The 16430-nt window shown below is 44.0% G+C and overlaps 3 protein-coding genes across 9 annotated transcripts in view; 2 read left to right on the top strand and 1 right to left on the bottom strand.

Moving 5' to 3' along the window:
• MED12L (mediator complex subunit 12L) overlaps positions 1–16430 on the bottom strand; it is a 140741-nt gene that overhangs the window by 42891 nt on the left and 81420 nt on the right. For 4 of the 5 annotated variants that reach the window (XM_080604672.1, XM_080604673.1, XM_080604674.1 and 1 more), the window contains 2 exons: positions 1392–1539; positions 677–795 (listed from right to left, as the gene is read on the bottom strand). In XM_080604672.1, coding sequence (XP_080460798.1) covers positions 677–795; positions 1392–1539 — 267 coding nt within the window. Of the gene's footprint in view, positions 1–676; positions 796–1391; positions 1540–8091; positions 8158–16430 lie in introns of all 5 variants that reach the window. The other variant, XM_080604671.1, reaches the window with a different exon arrangement.
• Positions 2481–7947, top strand: P2RY12 (purinergic receptor P2Y12). 2 transcript variants are annotated; one of them, XM_080604706.1, is made up of 2 exons: positions 2481–2619; positions 3336–7947. In XM_080604706.1, the coding sequence occupies exon 2, from the start codon at positions 4316–4318 to the stop codon at positions 5336–5338; it is 1023 nt and encodes a 340-aa protein (XP_080460832.1). In that variant the 5' UTR covers positions 2481–2619; positions 3336–4315; the 3' UTR covers positions 5339–7947. The 2 variants fall into 2 exon arrangements, with proteins under 2 accessions (XP_080460832.1, XP_080460831.1); XM_080604705.1 differs by having other exon boundaries at positions 2487–2619; positions 4298–7947.
• On the top strand, positions 8015–10079 carry P2RY13 (purinergic receptor P2Y13). Of its 2 annotated transcripts, none has more exons than XM_080604703.1 (2): positions 8015–8385; positions 8908–10079. In XM_080604703.1, the coding sequence occupies exons 1-2, from the start codon at positions 8219–8221 to the stop codon at positions 9950–9952; spliced, it is 1212 nt and encodes a 403-aa protein (XP_080460829.1). In that variant the 5' UTR covers positions 8015–8218; the 3' UTR covers positions 9953–10079. The 2 variants fall into 2 exon arrangements, with proteins under 2 accessions (XP_080460829.1, XP_080460830.1); XM_080604704.1 differs by having other exon boundaries at positions 8246–8413.

Raw genomic sequence — 16430 nt, 5'->3', positions numbered from 1 at the left:
CTTTGTTTCTTAGGCTAGCCTGAGTTTATTGAAAAATACTTTAAAACAGTAACTAGAAGTAATGAAAACCTATGCAGATACATTTGCACACAAGTCCTGATATAAACCAGGAAAACAGGCTTGTCATTTAAAATAAGTTATGTTCTCATGTCAGCCACTAATACAGTTTTTTAACGGCAAATGTTAACTATAAATTTAAATACCAAGAAAAGAACAAACTGTACTATCCATCTGTTTCTCAGACAGTTTGTTGCACAAACACACAGAAAATATCTCACCATCCTTCATGCACGCAGATGCAGTAACATACCTTTTACATACACGAGAGATTGACTGATAGGTATCTAATTTACCAGTGATCCCTAAACAACGATGTTAACTGAAAGGTAAAAGTGAATTCAAATTTTTCAGTTAAAAAATCATGACACCTGTAACAGCCCTCAAAGCTTCTTAAAATTAATAAAAAAGTCCTAACAAACCAAAACAAAACAACAAATACCTACTGAAGCAGATATTTTAAAATACCAGTGCAGCATTTTTTTCTCTTGCCTTCAAAGAAGCAGTGCTCTCAAAATTCTTGGTACATACAAAACATTTCTAAAAACCTAGATTCGCTTCCTATTTGATCTCTCTATGGCAGAATATAAAAGGCTATAACTTCATACATGGGAAGTACCTGAGATGTCACCTGATGTTGATCAAAATACGACAGTTGCTGTAGTTTTGTGAATACCGTCTCAAGGGTTGGAAATGCTTCTTGTTTGTTCTTCCTGGCTTTTTGCCCTTCATCCCCAACTTAACAGATAAAAATATTATTTTGGTCATTTTATATTTAATGGAGCCCTAGTAGCTCTGCAATATTACTGCTTTATAACACAATTAAAAAAATTTAAAGCTTCACTCATGACTACATAAAACCTTTTTTCTCTCAGTTTTCCGTTATACTTGGGGAAAATACAGAGCATAGCAGGTAACAATGTAAAAGCTACTTTAAGGTTATTCCAGTGCAAGAAGGCGCCATTCAATAATAACTGAAAAATAGTCACATTGTTTTACTAGGAAGGTAAGGAATATGTATGTAAGGGCTGGCCAGTATCTCGTATTTGAGGCTTTAACCTAACGGCAATGTTGACAGCCAAATTGCTATAATGTCAAATAGGGATTTCTAACCACAGCATAGGGACTTCTAACCACAGCGGCCTTCTCCTGTCCCGGTGCCGCGGCACAGCAGGTGCACCCCGTGCTGTGGGAACGCGGTACCTCGCCCAGTGATGGGGAAGGGGATGAAAGCCAAGTTACATGATCAACATGCGCGGCTTCCAACTTGCTGAGCACCTCAGCTCCCATGACCTTCTCTACAGACTACCATACAGCACTGTTAAAGCATTTACCACCCGTTTCAGTAGTACTCTTCTTATTCAGAATTTTCAGGATGTCTTTGGTAATCTTCTTCAATTGATGTCTCGCTTCGTCACGCTCCTTACCGACACCGTAAAGAAGAATCATGCGCTGGTTACACTCATGACTTGAAGATTCATCCTGAAAAGACCAGAAGGAGTGAAGCCTCTTTTCTTTATCTGTTTCTGTTATCAGTTGCAGAAACCCAATAGCCCAGACTGCAATAAACAATAACAAACTCTTCATCACAAAAAGCACCTCGTGATTATTCATATGGAGGAAGTCACTGACAAGGGTTAAAATACAGAGGGAAAAAATGTAACTTGGTATTATGAATTCTATAAGTATCTATGAAGACAGAGTCAGAAGATGCGTAAGGATAATCACCCTTAGCTGCCCCATGGATTGATATTCAGTAGCAAGTCAGTAAATAAAAGACAAAATGTCTAGAAACTGTATCACTTCTCTTGCTATGTACAAATCCATTAAAAAGAAGATGCAGCCCAACAAAACTGTGTTCTGTACATACAAAAGAAACAGACATATTTAAGTTTACTTAAATTCTAAATGGTTATATTTAGTCTTCTACTAAAATATATTCTATAATGTTGATGCACAATAACTTAAAAACTTGGAGAACTGATTTGCAAGTCATATAAGGTGTAAATATTTCGTGCAGTTACCTTCTCCAATGACTGTTTCTCTTTACAGAATGAGACTACTTAAAGTTTTCAAAGAGATAAGGCTGTGTACAAAAGTCATACTAAACAGCACACACCACACAAATCACAAGGCAAAAAGATAGTAGGCGGAAGTGCACTGTACGCTCAGAAAGTTGCAGTCTTACAAAATACATGACCTCTTTTAAAAATAGTGTCTCTGTCAAAAGCAGGAAGTAAACCTCAAATTATCTATAAAATTCTATTTCACTCTCTGTTCTAGAGGAAACAAAAGGAGAAGCACTGACAGCATCACCTGGAACTTGCAGCTGTCTCTCTGGCTGAGAAACCAGTTCAAGCCAGAGGAAGGTCTAAGTGGCAGAACTGGGATGTGAAGCTGTTCCTCCAGCTGCTCCGGGCTCCCAGGGACTTGCACATGAACACTCCTGCCCGCTGCCACAGTGCGGAGCGAGAGGAACCGCAGGCGACCCTCTGCCAGCAACGCAAGCTTCCCATCACAGGAAATACACGAGATTTCATCACTTCTCAACAGCACACTACGGTAACCTCCTCTGCTTTCTAGTTTGTTTGTTGTGTTTTTTTTTCCTGATATTGTATACCTAGTGAATACTTATTTTGTTAGAATGACAGCAGCGAAATCTGCCATGTGCTTCACAGCAAAGCAGATTTAGAAATTCCTCTCTAAGTCTTACAGACAGAAATAAAACTTTGCAGATCTGTGAGAAAAATGTGGGGGATGCTCAGGCACTGGCTGACAAAGCTTCAGCTCCTCCAGGCGCCTTATTTTACAAAGACAGAGATTGCTCTGAAAGATAGCAATTTTTACAATCGCATCAGTACACACCCGAAAGCCGCTCCTTTTGTAATACCAAACTGACCGATTCAACACCCCTGCCTGGCTTCTTCTTGCAACCAGTTTGGATCAAACCCGATCAGACCGAGGCTTTCAGATTAGGAGCAAGTTTTCCACTGAGTCCCTGCTACGAGTTACGTGGGTGCACACGGGCGGGTGCTTGCGGTAACAGGCCGGGCGATGCGCTCTGCGGGACGGCGCCAGCGGCTGGGCGCCAGCAGCGCTGCCGGAGGCCCGTGAGACACCAGCGCTCCCACACTGCTTTGGCACTGTGGTTCAAGCCAGCGAAGTTTGAGATCTATCTGCAACATGACATTTGATAAAGCATCTGATTTAGAAAAATGACAGGATAAACTAGTAGTGAAGTTATACATTAATACTTATAATATAAACACCTTTTACAGACCGTGCTGGCAGTTGTGGAACCACTGAAGTAAGGTGCCGCTCGCTATCTAATCGCTGGCATGCACACCCAAAGAGCAGCCACTCGTGTCTCACCTCTCTCCCCCTGGAAGCAGCACTCAGGGACTCAGGGGGGCCACGTACACCCCCTGGACCCAGCCCCGTGTTGGAAGCAGGTCTGAGGGCAACAGGCGGCAGCCTGCAAGTGGCCGTTCCCACTGCCTGGCAAGGGGCATGGGGGGAAAGGGAGAGAGCAGCCTCAAGGGTAACCAACAGCCAGGCTGGAGTAGTGCCTCTGGGAAACAAAGACAGCCAGCCAAGCAGAAAGAAAATAAAAAAGGGACATTTGATTACTCTTTACTTCAGCCTGGCACTGTTAAATCTGCAGTCAAAAGGAGTTTAACTGCCATCTCTTTTCCACACTAAGAAGAGGATGTGGAAAAGGATGTTTCTCCTTCTTCCTTGTAAGAAAAGGAGGTAGTTTGTACAGACGCATACCAGACAGTGAAATGGCAGCCCTGCCGGCCCACACGACGGCCTCACTGCTGCTGCACTGAGCTGCTGCAGGCCGCCCTCCCCGCTCACGGCCCTCGCCGCCCGGCCCAGCCAGGTGGAGCTCGGCCTGGGGGGGTCCCGCCCGGGGGTCCCACCCGCCCAGCCCCTGCCTGCAGCCCTCTGGCCGGGCAGGAACGCTGGCAGAGCAGGATGGCAGGTCACCGTGGCTCCTGGGTCACAGAAGAGCAGACCAGGCCAGGCCGCCTCACAGGGACAGCTGTGCCCAGTGCCAGCTCTCCCCCGGCACAAACCCAGCATCCTTGGTTAGATGAAAACCCACCTGGCAGCAGTCAAAGTCCCACTGGAAATGTCCCCAATACAAAAATTAAAAATAAACTAAAAAGGCTGAAGTCTCGCAATAGATATAAGCCCCACTTTGTTTATTTTTTCTTTTGTTTGTTTTCACAAGGAGGGTGGAAAAGACAAAATGCAAATGAAAGCCACAAACTTCAGCTACTCTGGCAACGGCAGCAACTGCAGCAGCGATAACAAAATCAGTCAGGTCATCTTTCCTTTGCTTTACACACTTCTCTTCCTGGTGGGTCTCACTATGAATGGCCTGGCAACGTGGATCTTCTTTAAAATATCCAGTAAATCCAATTTCATCATCTTCCTCAAGAACACTGTCATTTCTGACATCCTCATGATCTTGACTTTTCCATTTAAAATCCTTAGTGACGCAAAGTTGGTACCGTGGGTGCTGAGAGGATTTGTGTGCCAGGTCACCCAGGTCATATTTTACTTCACCATGTACATTAGCATTATGTTTCTTGGGCTAATAACTATCGATCGCTATCAGAAAGCCACTTCACCATTCAGAACATCAACCACAAAAAGCCTTTTCGGTGCCAAGATCCTGTCCACAGCAATCTGGATATCGATGTTTACTCTTTCATTACCCAACATGATTCTAACAAACAAGGAAAAAACACCTAAGAATGTAAAAAAGTGTGCTCTCTTGAAATCTGAGTTTGGCTTAGTCTGGCATGAAATCGTGAACTATATTTGCCAACTTATCTTCTGGGTTAATTTAGCAGTCATAGTTGTATGCTACATACTTATAAGTAAGGAACTGTACAAATCCTACAAAAGGACGAGATGCACAGGAAAAGCATCTAAAAAAAATGTAAATCTAAAGGTTTTTATCATAATTGCAGTGTTTTTTATTTGTTTTGTGCCATTCCACTTCACTAGAATTCCCTACACTTTGAGCCAAACAAGAGACGTTTTTGAATGCTCTGCTCAGAACACCTTGTTTTACTTAAAAGAGAGCACGCTGTGGCTGACATCACTAAATGCTTGCCTAGATCCATTCATTTACTTTTTCCTTTGCAAATCATTTAGAAAATCCTTGCTAGACACGCTATGCAAGCACACAGAATCGCCAGAACTCCGAGCACAGATGGCAGTGCAGAATGAAGGAGACGACACAGACGAGACACCACTCTAGCACGAAGAACTAACCATGTCCCTACTTGGCCACGTACGTTTATTTGGAAGGCAAGGAGAAAGCAGTAAAATCCTGCTGAAAGTTACCTAGAATTTTGCCATCACCTATACAAATCGCCCTACCGATGACACACAAACACACTGGAACCGACATCACTGGTTGCAGAAATGGCAAAATTAGAAAGCTTGAATAAAACAAGAGCACCATCTGATCATAGACCCCATGCTTGTCAGAATTTCTAGGAAAAAGTTAGAATTTATAGTTGGAGCTGCAAGAAAAAAATAAACCAGTCACGAAATGCTACAGAACAGAAGATGACCTGCAGAGCTTAATAATAAGCTTAAATAGCTTAATTTGGGCCAGAGTAAAGTCCATGACAACACAAGAGCCAACAGATGCAAACAAAATCCACAATAAACATAGTTTTTAAATACACAAAGTTGTTACCTTGCATGCAACCAAAAGATAAACAGAAATATAGGACATACGTAGGTAAACTATTTATCTGTGCAGATTTTTGGTAACAGAGTAACATTTTGTTTACCTCATTACATGCTTGCAGTTCTTAATCCATTGACCAATAATTGGTTTATGTTAGAGGAAATTATTTCATAACCAGGCTTACCTTGATGTGTGTTCAGTCTTCAAATGCTTCACCTTATTATATGAAAAATAAAAAATGTACACTTTTACAGAGAACAAAATACTATATTGGAAAATGCACAAAGATTCAATCTACAGAATACTTAGATCTTAGTGAACGAAAAACTAATTGTAAAATCTTTACTAATTATTAAGGGCAGCCTGTTTGCACTATACAAGAATTGTAACCACTTACACCTTTTCATTTGGAAAAGTGGGAAAAAGGAGGAAGGTATTCTCAGGAACAATTATCATTATAATTACACATGAAAAATACGCAAGGCTAATGTAATAAACTATGTTTCATTTAGCATAGCTGCAAAACAGCTCCCAGTCAGAAAAAACGTTCCGTCAGCAAACAAGAGCTCAGACCTGCCCCAAGCCGATGTCCTGCCTACACCTCTCCAGCAGTCATCTGGTCCCTGGCAGGGCACAGGGAGCTTTCGAGATTGATATCCAACTTCCTAAAACATCAGAACACAGTTCACTTACTTCAGCACTCAGCCCTGGAGCTGATGCATCTCTTATAACCTGCCTGCCTAAATCGAGGATTTCACAAACTTTTCATGTACAGCTTACCCTGGTGTACAATCCAGCACCGATTACAATCAGTGTTGGGTTACGCTGCAGAAAATAGGGCACCATTATTTCCCTGAAACCAGCAGCATTGCCAGTCACTTCTGAGTGCATTTTTGGCAACCACCTGGGCCCAGGAGACTGACCAGCTCCCAGCTGATGCCTGAAAGGGACTTGTGGGATGCTCCTTTTCCACCCAACATCCATCCTCCACATTCTTTGCACATACACACAGATTTATTATTTAATTATCTGCCAGCTGCTTCTCCTGATCAGATGGTGTGTTCAAACAACAGATACTGCAGCTCTCTGCATACCACACAGATGTCGCTGATGCCGCACGCAGGCACTTAGTACCTGCCTCTGAAGTTGGGAGCATTGTCAGGGTGTAAGAGAAGAAAACATGGAAGAAGCTGACTTGGAAGTTGGTAATAGGATGTTGCAACAGTCCATCTCAGCTTTATACAGTCTTCGAGGCATGCCCAGAAGTCAGGTCAGGCAGCCAGGGACACGTCAAGCTGATGATGTTGGCGAGGGTGACTGTCACTTGGTCATCCTCAAGGCACTGCGCTCTCTGCCAGACTTTTAACATCAACATCAGCATGTGCATGTACGTTAAACAAAATGTATATGCCAATACACGGACATTATCAGTACAGCCACAGACTGAGAACCTCAAAAAGCAATCCGCATCTGCCCACAGAAGGACGGCTTCAACATGAGCCCGTTCCCACACCAAGCAGGAAGCCAGAAACAGCTGACAAAACCAGAAGATAAATCACATTACTCAAAACATTCTGTTTACAGAGAAATGCATTAGATTCCAACATAATGCATAATAAATACATAATAAACACATAACAAATACAAAGCACACCATGAAGCAGAGGCAGCTTTTGCCAGAAAGGGAAAGTCTCTATATTCGGCATGCCATCTCACCTGGCCACACTGGCATCAAAATGAACCAGAAATGCCATTCTGAAGATCAGAAGAAAAGCTTGGGTTCCTGTGTGGGATTAACAATCCCACAAAGAAAATACACCTCACATTTTAAGACTGCTTTTTTTTTTTCCTTCTTCTCTTCTCTGAATCTTCACCAGGAATTCAAATATTAATTATTGCCCAACAGATTTCAAACCTTAACTGCTCATTTCAGTGTAAACCATAAAATACAAAGATGGAATGCATTTTTTCTTGCCTTCAGTGGTCTATCTAGCCAATTTCTCAAGCTACAGAGGGAGGGTACCATTTCTGAAAATGTCAGTGTACATGATTTTGTAGCCAAGTAACCCCACGGTGCTTCTCACATCCCATTGTAAGGGTAGCTTTGAGCAGACTTTCTGATGATGGATTTAATGCCAAATAGTACTGTCCAGATCATGGACATTCACACGCACAAGCTACATTTGAAGATTATCCTGGGAAACCGTCAGGAAACGTTCTTTGTTCATTCTTCTCACATCTCTAAAGGACCCAAATAGTAATGGCACAGTGTAGTTGATCCACATAAACAAAAATCCAGACAACGTACCCACCTTCACAGATATGGCCGTTTTTTTCTTTGTCAGTAGAGAAGAAGGTAGTATACTTTTTGACAGAGACTGAAAGGAAGAGAAAGAGGCAACAGCAAACGTGATTAACTAACTCGGATGATAAGTGGAAATGAGGAAGGAAACAACACATCACCACCAGCAGAAAAAGTTTCTTCATTCTACACATTTCCCCATTCTTAATACTTTGCTTGAGGCTTCTGTCAGCAGAGGAACAGCAGATGAAGTGGAGATAGCCAAAGACCCCTCTTCAAAACAGCTGCTGCCAAGTTTGCTCAGGTACTTGCACTATTGGAGCGCTCATCTGGTATGACGGGGCACTTGGGCATCTGGCTTTCAGATATAAGAGGCTGATAACCAGCGGTGTGCATCTTATTCTCAAAAACATTATTTAAATATGCGCTGAGAAAGGAAAAACGGTACGTGCTTGGTACGAAACACCAGAATTCACCTTCCCAGAGGCACCTCGGTTATCAGCCACAACTATAAAATTTGTATTCAATGTTAAAATACGTGCCTACATAAAGACAAATGGTTCTCTAGGCATTGTGCTGTTATACCTTGCTATTATGTTATCTTAGGCCTCTATAATGATTATATACCATTTCAACTTTTCATTAGACATTAGTCTGTAAACCACTTAAACTTTGACAAGGTTTAGATTTAATATCAGCCAGTCTGTTTAATGCATGTTCCAGAGTTTTTGTGTAAATTGTATAAACCTGCTAATCACTGCCAGGAACATGTCATCTTGAATACAAACTGTTATGCTGTATGTTTTCTCTCTCCTTTTCACTCAAGTCTATTCTGGAAAATGGAAGACTTTGCGAACGAGAGTACCACCAGTAACTCCAGCGGAGCACCCTTCTCCACCCCATGCCACCGAGACACCAGAGTTACCCACGTGGTCTTCCCAGTACTCTATACACTCGTCTTCCTCCTGGGACTTGTACTGAACAGCCTGGCTCTTTGGGCTTTCTTCTATATTCCAAGCACATCAACTTTCATTGTCTACCTGAAAAACACCTTAGTATCTGATTTTATAATGACACTGATGCTTCCTCTGAAAATCCTGACTGACTCTGGCCTGGGACCATGGCAACTCAAAGCCTTTGTCTGTCGCTTTTCAGCCGTAGTATTTTATGACACCATGTATATTAGCATAGTGCTCCTTGGTCTCATTGCTTTTGACAGGTTTCTCAAGATCGTGAGACCCTTTGGGAAGTTCTGGGTGCAGCATGTGACCTCAGCAAAGATCCTCGCAGGTCTGGTCTGGCTCTTCTTCCTTGTTCTCTCTCTACCAAACATGATCTTATCAAACAAGAAAGCGACACCGCAGTCCGTAAAGAAGTGTGCCTCGCTGAAGAGCTACTTTGGACTCAAATGGCATGAAGCCGTCAATTACATCTGTCAGTTCGTCTTCTGGACTGTTCTCATTCTTATGTTTCTATTTTACGTAATTATTGCCAAAAAGGTATATGAGTCTTACATGAAAACACAGAAGAAAGAAAACAAAAGGGAAAAAAAGGTCAAGGGGAAAGTATTCATCATTTTTACTGTGTTCTTTTTATGCTTTGCCCCCTTTCATTTCAGCAGGGTTCCCTATACCCTGAGTCAAACGACAACCCGAATGGAATGCCGTCTGCAGAACCAGCTCTTTGTCGCTAAAGAAAGCACTCTTTGGCTGGCTGCCACAAACATCTGCATGGACCCTTTGATATACATGTTCTTGTGCAAACCATTTGTAGAGAAGATATTATGCAGGAGAGTAGACACACTTCAGAAAACAGTTCATACAAACCCCAAATCCGAACTGGACACACGAACATCGGCAACTGAACCTTGATTCTGGAGCTCATATTCATATGCGGATATTTGTAGAGAAGTTAAAAAATAATGTTTTACTTCTGCTGTAGAAAATTAAAGGGCAGTGGTACCGTAATACTACTACTAAATAAAAGTGGCACACTGGATTTCCATATTTATGCTCACTGCTTAGCTTTGATAGGCGAAAAGCTGTCACTCACATCGCCGCCCCAGATCTAACACTGATCTTCCCCCAGGCTCTGCCCTCTCATTGGGATCACCGCCACTAATCAAAGCTGGGGAAGCCCGACTGCGTCTTGGTTGTGCCTGCCCGGCCACAGTTCGGCTGCACTCGCACCACAGAGATCCGTACCACCTCAGTCAGACACTAATGCGACTTCACAGCTGTAACCACACCAGTCTGAATAAAAAAAACTGCATTGGTGATGCATAAAACTAACAGTGATCAGCTTGTAGTCTTGCATTGCTGTGCTGGCTCTGCAAAGTTAACAAGAACTAAAATGCCTTCGCTTGAGAACGAGATACCGAATAATTCTATGTGCTTTAAGCAAACAAACAAAAACCCTTTCTTATTAACACTTGAACATCTTACTGACTATAGATGCTTCTAATGATAATTTAGCTTTATTTGGGAATAAATCGCAGAGCTCTTGATTTTGTATGTCTGTAACTTTCCCCTGGGTGCCAGCTCAGCTGGCAGGCTGTAGGGCAGGGAGGAGGAGCCGTACCTGACAGAGGGACATGCCCCATTCCCATCCCTCCCCGCCTCTCATACACATAATTACTTTCCTGCCACCTAACCCTGTTTCCTCATCCTTCCTCTCCACCTCTGAGGAGATGTTTGGGGAGGACACGGTTCTGCAATACCTCAGCCCCCAGGCACATGCCATGGCTGGTCGGCAGAGGACCCAAAACTGCTCCCCGCAAAAACCCTGAGCCGTGCAGCACGCACCCTACCTCACTGCTCACCAGCAGGGAGTGCCGAGGAGCGTCCCCTCGGTCGCATGTTCACCCTTCCCAGTGCTGAGTGGTGAAGAAAAGGCAGCAAGCAGCGCTGTCGCCCCACTCAAAAATCCAGCTCCAGCTGGCTCATGGTGCTACTCACCTCTCCATTAGCCATCCCACCAGGGGAGTCCAAATCTACCGTGCCTAAAGAGAAACTGCTTGTAACCCAAAACCCTGACATTTATTCCACTGGTACTTGTCCCTGACATACCCACCACCCCAGGGGCCACCTCTTCATCGTGCGCTGCCCAGGCGATGTGGCATTGCAGAAGGGGCCTCAGGGAAAGCACCACAACTTGCTCTCTTCCATCACCCCTACAGCTTCTTGTAACCGCCTTCACCCCGCCTGCCCCACTGCACTGTGCCTGGACGCTCACCTCCTGTGGCCTTCTGCTTGGTGACACTGTGGGACAGAGATGGCAGAGTCCCCAGCACCTGGCTGAGAAACCGTCTCGGACGTTACCAACAAACTTCACTTCTTCTTAAGCTCTCTTGCTAGCTTTGTGTCGTTTTCACGTGTGCCAGATGCTTTGATTACTGCCTGTTTGCTATTTCTATAACTTTAAATATTTACAAAAGCCTAATGCAATCACGTAGGTTGCTCCATACACCCTGATTTTTTCAAAGCTGTGTTTAGACTACTGTGTATTAATTACATCTGCCTTTAGGTTTCCCCAGCCTCTACCACACAGGTAGATGTGTTATTTAGCAATTTCAACTCTGTATCTTCTCTACTAGGCACGTTACATACTTTCCGTAAGTATAAGACCCTTTCACAACCGGAAACTGGAAAGCCCCGGTCAGCTTCCAACTGGTTCTGAACTTCTCTATAAATCAGCGTTCTCTCAAACAGTGTCTTCCTCTCAGGATTAAATACTACTCAGGAATTAAATCTTCTCTCCCACACACATTCAGTGTTTAACAGGATTAATTTGGCTACTTTAGCTAAAGCAAATATATTGAATTTTAGTTGTTAAAATACTCACTACTGTAGCAACTGCATAAAGAAAAGTACAGAGGAGTCTGAAAATGTTCCACTAAGCCTGTTGACACACACGGCAATTGATGCTGTGGCTGAAGCTCAGCACTGGGGGAAGACAGCTTTTAAATCAGCTGCGGTACTCAAGCAAGCAACCTCCCGAGGAAATCTGCGTTCCTGAGCTTTGGGCACACTAGGGCAGAACTTAGCACAAACCTTCTCGTTTCTACTGCTCGGAACACAACATTCCTATTTCACGCTGTGCACAAACCCATCCTGGCAGCACACGCAGTTAAGCACCAAGAGCCTGTATGTAAGGGTGGGTGTAACCACAAAATGGGATGAGGTGCTCCTTAAATACGGGGTGTGCCAAAGGTTTCAGAGGAGTCTTAATCATCTGTTTCTCAGCGGCGGCTTCTTAGGTAAAGGGGAGACAGATTTACCAAAATCTGCCACAGAGAAATGCCAGCTGACTGCAAGGATATCGCTTTCAGGAAAAGTCCCCTAAATTCTAACATTTGGGGTCTTGCACTTCTTTTCCGTCAGTTTTTAGACCCCTGCCTCCAGACAGAAGTAAGAATTGTAACAGTTAAAATATCTCAACGTTTAGGTCTCTCCTTTTTTCAGGCTCAAAAAAGGCTAACACAATATTTTAAATCTTACACAAACTGAGAGGTATTTCAGGAAGAGGCTTGTCTCGGAGATGAGGAAGCCAGCAGGCTGGACCACCGCAGCGAGTACCAGTAGCGTGGCACAGGAAGCTGCTTGGCCGGGCTCTCCAGAGTTCCTCAGTGCCCCTGAGGAATTTGTGTGATTCCATTTAGTCTACCAGCAAATTCAATGGTAGTCACCATTTTTCAAAATCTGATTTTTCTCCCAACATAATTTGGAAAGACTGGTACTGACACTCACGCCCCTGGAGCCGCTGAGAAACCTGTGCTTCTAGGTTCAGCAATTGTACAAGCCAGAGCAAACACGTGACATTTCAACCTTAAACATGCTTACTGCAGTCCGTCATCGTCATGATGCAGCAGTGAGGCTTTTCCCTTCCACTTCCAAGGTTTCATTTACTTGGCTTGTTTGTGCTCCAGACTACAAACAACACACAACCTAGAAACTAGAAAGCTGGCAGCAGGCCTAAAACTTGTTCAGACAAATGAACTTTATTCCAGGCTCCCAAGCTCCTGGCTTCATGTGAAAACTATCGATGCTTATTCTACATTTTTCTATAGGTTGATGGGTTACCAAAAGGGGAACTACAGGGCACCAGGCAGTCAAGTTTTGTAGGAAATCAATCTTATTTGGGTCCACAAAGGCCAACTGTACTTATTATTTTACTTGCTTTTAAGAAAAATAAAATATGTTATACCTTTGCCTAATATATCCACCATTTTAGCCCTTTAGGTTTTGCATCAGACTGCCTCTTCTCAGAGGGACAATAAACACCTGAACACCTAAAGACAAATGTTGCTCTTCATTCGTGCCCTGGCTCTCTGGCACCACAATACAACCCTCTCCAACAATGCTCATATGACTCTGAGCATCGAGAAAACTCTCACAGCAAACACCACTACCTCAGTTAATTAGAAATGCAAAAAAACAATTTGCATCATGAATAAGAACTGGGAAGCCAAGCCAAGCAACCAAGATATTACCCATACGACTACACACAATCACACAGGGCCAGCAGGGTGCATGTGAAGACTAAAGGCTCTAGAACTGCCTTACACCTACAGAAAGGATCCGCCAGCCACGGCGTGCACCTTCAGGTAATCTGTCAACACAATGTGAGGAGCTCGAGGATGAAGGAAGAAGAAATGAGCTTTATAAAAGTGAATCCTTTAGTTAGTTCCCTTCTTCTATTTTTATTTATTAAATAAAAAAGCTAGTTTCATGCATTATCCAGGTGGCTAATCTGCTTTAAAAATAAACCCATAGCTTGTACCGCCAAATGTGATAGTAAAGGAGTTTTAGAATAAAGCAACACAGTAATTGCTGTAATAAAGTTGTTCTGGCTCTTATGTAATCTGAGAGTTGCTCTGTAATCACCAGAATACAAAAAGGGACATCCAGCCTTTGAATAATGTGAACAATAGCAAAGTTACAGGTTAGCGCTCAGCATTTCTTCACACCACAGCTTCACATTTCTGCGGCGCTGCTTTTACGACAAGCTCTGTAGCATTTCCTTTTTATGTGCTGGCTAGTCCAGACCTGCTCGCGTCCGAGGGCTGCCAAAAAACACATCTGAGTTAAAAGCCTGCTACGGGATGCTATGACAGTGCTTTCTAATCCATTAAGTTCCGCTGATATATCAAAATACAGAGATCTTAAAGGAAAGTTAATGTTCCACTGCATCATATTGAAAAAGAAAAATACAGGGCACCACCTATTAAACTATTGGATCTCTATGAGAAATTGTTTTAAACTTTTTTTATTTTCCCTCCTACTCTCTTCCCTTCTTCCCCATGACATATCCCTCAGAGCTGTTTAAGACCCCAGAGACAACCCCACTGTTAGAGACACCTGAAGAAGAGCACAAATCATGCAGACGGGAGCGTATCGTTCCCCGCAGCTGCAGTGCATGCTGCCAGGCAGGCTGCACAAACGCTGCAAGCAAGACCAACACAGCAAGACCAACACATTTTGTTCAGTGCCCAAACTAAGAGGTCCTCAGAGGAGCAGAGACTTCAGATCCTGGAATTTTGGGTTGTCCAAGCATCCCAAGTAGGACCATCTATTGCAAGAAATCCCAACGGAAACAAGAGGCAGATTTCTCCTGCAACATCTGCCACGTTCCTCACAAATGTCACACTGACAGCATTTCTCTTCAAGAAAATTGAAGGACCACGTGGCCTGCAACAGGTAGGTGTCCACGTCAGCATCTGGGTGAGCGGTCAGACATAGCTCGAGAGCCAGGTTCCTGAAAGATGGGAATTTTGAAGAGGCTAATCCTAGCCAATTTTCCAGGTGTGGAAATGAGGATGCAATATTGTGCCTGAGACCAGCTAACAGCTGAGCAAGCTGGTGAAGTCCTAGATTGTGAGAAGCCAGCACGAGGACTCAGCTTCACCCAGCTCTCCCTTGTGGAGAATTGTCCGGAGAGCGGACACAGCTTGGCAGACCAGGACTGTGAGTATGAACCTCACTCGTGTGCCTTGTCTCCAGGACCCATGCACCTGCCAACAGCAACCCACTTACATGCTAGCCTGCTCTCCAAGCAGCTTTTTGAAAGGATGCACTACCTGCAGTGCCAAGTGGACAACATCGCGTAGGAAATTGACCTGAGACATCCTGAAGATAATCTGCGCACAGAACAGCAGTCACAGACCATGACATTACTCAGCTGCAATCCTTTGCACAACGAGGCCCCAAAAGGTACAGACTAAAAATCACCACCGGTAATACCTGAGGGAAAAGACTGAGAAATCACCTTGTTAGAGCTTAAACTCAGAGGCACTAACAGGTCTAAGCTGCAACAAGGCTACTTTATAGGTCCTTTGGACACTGACAAAGGCAGAGGAAACCACAGCGGTGAAAAAGTGGTGCCAGGGTAAGATGCAAATCTGAGTCTAACCAGAGCTGACTCCAGCATCACCAGTTAGTACTGAGGAAGAGATCTGAGAAATCCCCAAGAGAGCTAAGAAACAAAGAAAACTTATTCAAATTAAATCCCCCAAATTCTCAAAAGGAAGGAGACAAGGCCATCCCCAAAATCAGCACAAAACTTGCACATTACCTGCCCTCAAGTAAACCAGAATGTGCTGGAAGCCAACCAGAGAGCTTGACGTACAACACTCATCCAGAGCATGGTAAACCAAGGCAGGTGCTCTCAGAGCTCTGGAGCCTCCCACTTACCGTTCAGCCACAGGGAAAAGGGCAAGAAACACAAACTGCCTTGTCTGCTCCCCAGCAGAGCACCGTCCCCACTTAGCAGAGCGTGAAGGCAGTGGTTTACAGAGACAGGAGAGGGAACCTCAGAGGAGATCTAATACTGAGAAATGAAGCTGTTTGCGTGGACATGCAGCGAGCTGTACTGTACCTGAGTTGCACTGACGATAGCACTTACCAGCACGTCCTGGGGTGGCTGCCACAGCCTTCTCTGCTGGAGAACTTCTCAGCTGGAGGGAGCAGCATGCCAGACCATCAGTCAGGAACACGCTCCTGTTTCACACTAGCTCCACTGAGGAGAAAGACCTAGATCTGAACACCTAACGTTAAGAGTGGAAAATGACTGAAAGCCAGTGAGGAGGTGAACCACATACGGAAAGAAAACAGAAGGCACCATTGGTCTAGAAACCCAAAAGCAGTTGAGAGAGGAAAAAAAATCACACATGGAGCTGCTAAGCTGTGGAACACAAGGCAGAGTTGAAAGAAGGTGAAATGGTGGCAGGCACACCGTTCTACTTAGCCATGTGCTAGGTCTGAGAGAGGCAGAAATGTAGGCAGGTCTCCTCTACCTAACTGCAGAAAAAGCCTTCTTCATCCTCCACTGACGTGATACAGGCACTCCACC

The sequence above is a fragment of the Anser brachyrhynchus genome, assembly GCF_964034855.1.
Source record: "Anser brachyrhynchus genome assembly, chromosome: 9".
In the NCBI taxonomy this organism is placed as follows: Eukaryota; Metazoa; Chordata; class Aves; order Anseriformes; family Anatidae; genus Anser; species Anser brachyrhynchus.
The sequence above is the reverse complement of the archived record's forward strand: the minus strand, read 5'-3'. Positions and strand labels throughout refer to the sequence as shown.

Bases quoted from the DNA above. Each gene is read 5' to 3' on its own strand.
- P2RY12 (XM_080604705.1), top strand. From the start codon at position 2,494: ATGAACACTCCTGCCCGCTGCCACAGTGCGGAGCGAGAGGAACCGCAG. The intron at 2,620-4,297 runs GTAACCTCCTCT...TGTTTTCACAAG, and splicing joins CTTCTCAACAGCACACTACG to GAGGGTGGAAAAGACAAAAT.
- P2RY13 (XM_080604703.1), top strand. From the start codon at position 8,219: ATGAGGAAGGAAACAACACATCACCACCAGCAGAAAAAGTTTCTTCAT. The intron at 8,386-8,907 runs GTACTTGCACTA...TTTTCACTCAAG, and splicing joins CTGCTGCCAAGTTTGCTCAG to TCTATTCTGGAAAATGGAAG.